Below are 855 nucleotides of genomic sequence, written 5' to 3'. Positions count from 1 at the left end.
TTATTCATGGAGAAAGGTGAGGGAAGAGGTTGGGCTCTTCTGTTTCTGGAGTAAAAAGGAATTACAGAAACGGACTAATGACTCCATTTGTTCTGCATAAATCACAGTGCAACAAATTGGTACCTTTGGAGGAAGAAATGACTTCACTCTCATGGTGCTTTTATAAATAATAACTCTGTGATCCACTTGTTTCTTCCCATAAGACTTCAAAATAAGATTGTGTAGGCCATGAAGGATTGATAGGGGAAGTTCTTAGCATCTAGTTTTAACTGCTTAATACTTTCTAAATTTCAGACATTTTTAACATTGTCATTACAAGACATGGCAAGTCGGGTGCAGTTGTCGGGGCCCCACTCCCCCCGGCCCCGGGGCGCTGGCTCTAACCTGGTTACCCAGGATGGATGGCCACCATCGCCACGGCTCCCCGTGCCCCCCCCTCCATGAGCTGGCAGGGGATATAAGGCGGGTTTGGGGGCGGGCGGGCGCAGCCCCTCGCCATGAGCAGCCTGGCCGCCCTCCGGGAGGGCTACGAGCGCTTCGACCCCCGCGCCTACCTCCAGAACAACTACCTGCCCCCCCGGGCTGACTTCTCCTCCGAGGAGTTCGTGGTGCCCTGGAAGCTGCGATGCCTGGCCGAGACCTTCGCCAGCGGTGAGAGGGCATTGGGGACCCCCCTCCTTCCCCCCTCCATCCCCAAATTGGGGTGGGGAAACTGAGGCACGGGGTTGGGAGAGCACCTCCACACCCTTCTCCTTGCTCCCCATCCATCTCCCCGCTCTCCAGCCTCTTCCCAGGGTGGGATTCCTCCCCTTCCCCACCTTCCCAGTTGACTTCATCCCCCACCGGTGCTTGGCT

The 855-nt window shown here is 55.9% G+C and overlaps 1 protein-coding gene across 1 annotated transcript in view; it reads left to right on the top strand.

The window, feature by feature from the left end:
• The first annotated feature begins 474 nt into the window (after positions 1–474).
• Positions 475–855, top strand: part of PNMT (phenylethanolamine N-methyltransferase) — a 2,055-nt gene continuing 1,674 nt past the window's right edge. Inside the window, exon 1 of the mRNA XM_014957913.1 lies at positions 475–651. Within this exon, the coding sequence (XP_014813399.1) occupies positions 498–651 (154 nt within the window). The 5' untranslated portion in view covers positions 475–497. The remainder of the gene's footprint in view (positions 652–855) is intronic.

The sequence above is a fragment of the Calidris pugnax genome, unplaced genomic scaffold (assembly GCF_001431845.1).
Source record: "Calidris pugnax isolate Ruff unplaced genomic scaffold, ASM143184v1 scaffold337, whole genome shotgun sequence".
NCBI lineage: Eukaryota > Metazoa > Chordata > Aves > Charadriiformes > Scolopacidae > Calidris > Calidris pugnax.
This window is presented reverse-complemented; position numbering and strand designations above follow the sequence as displayed.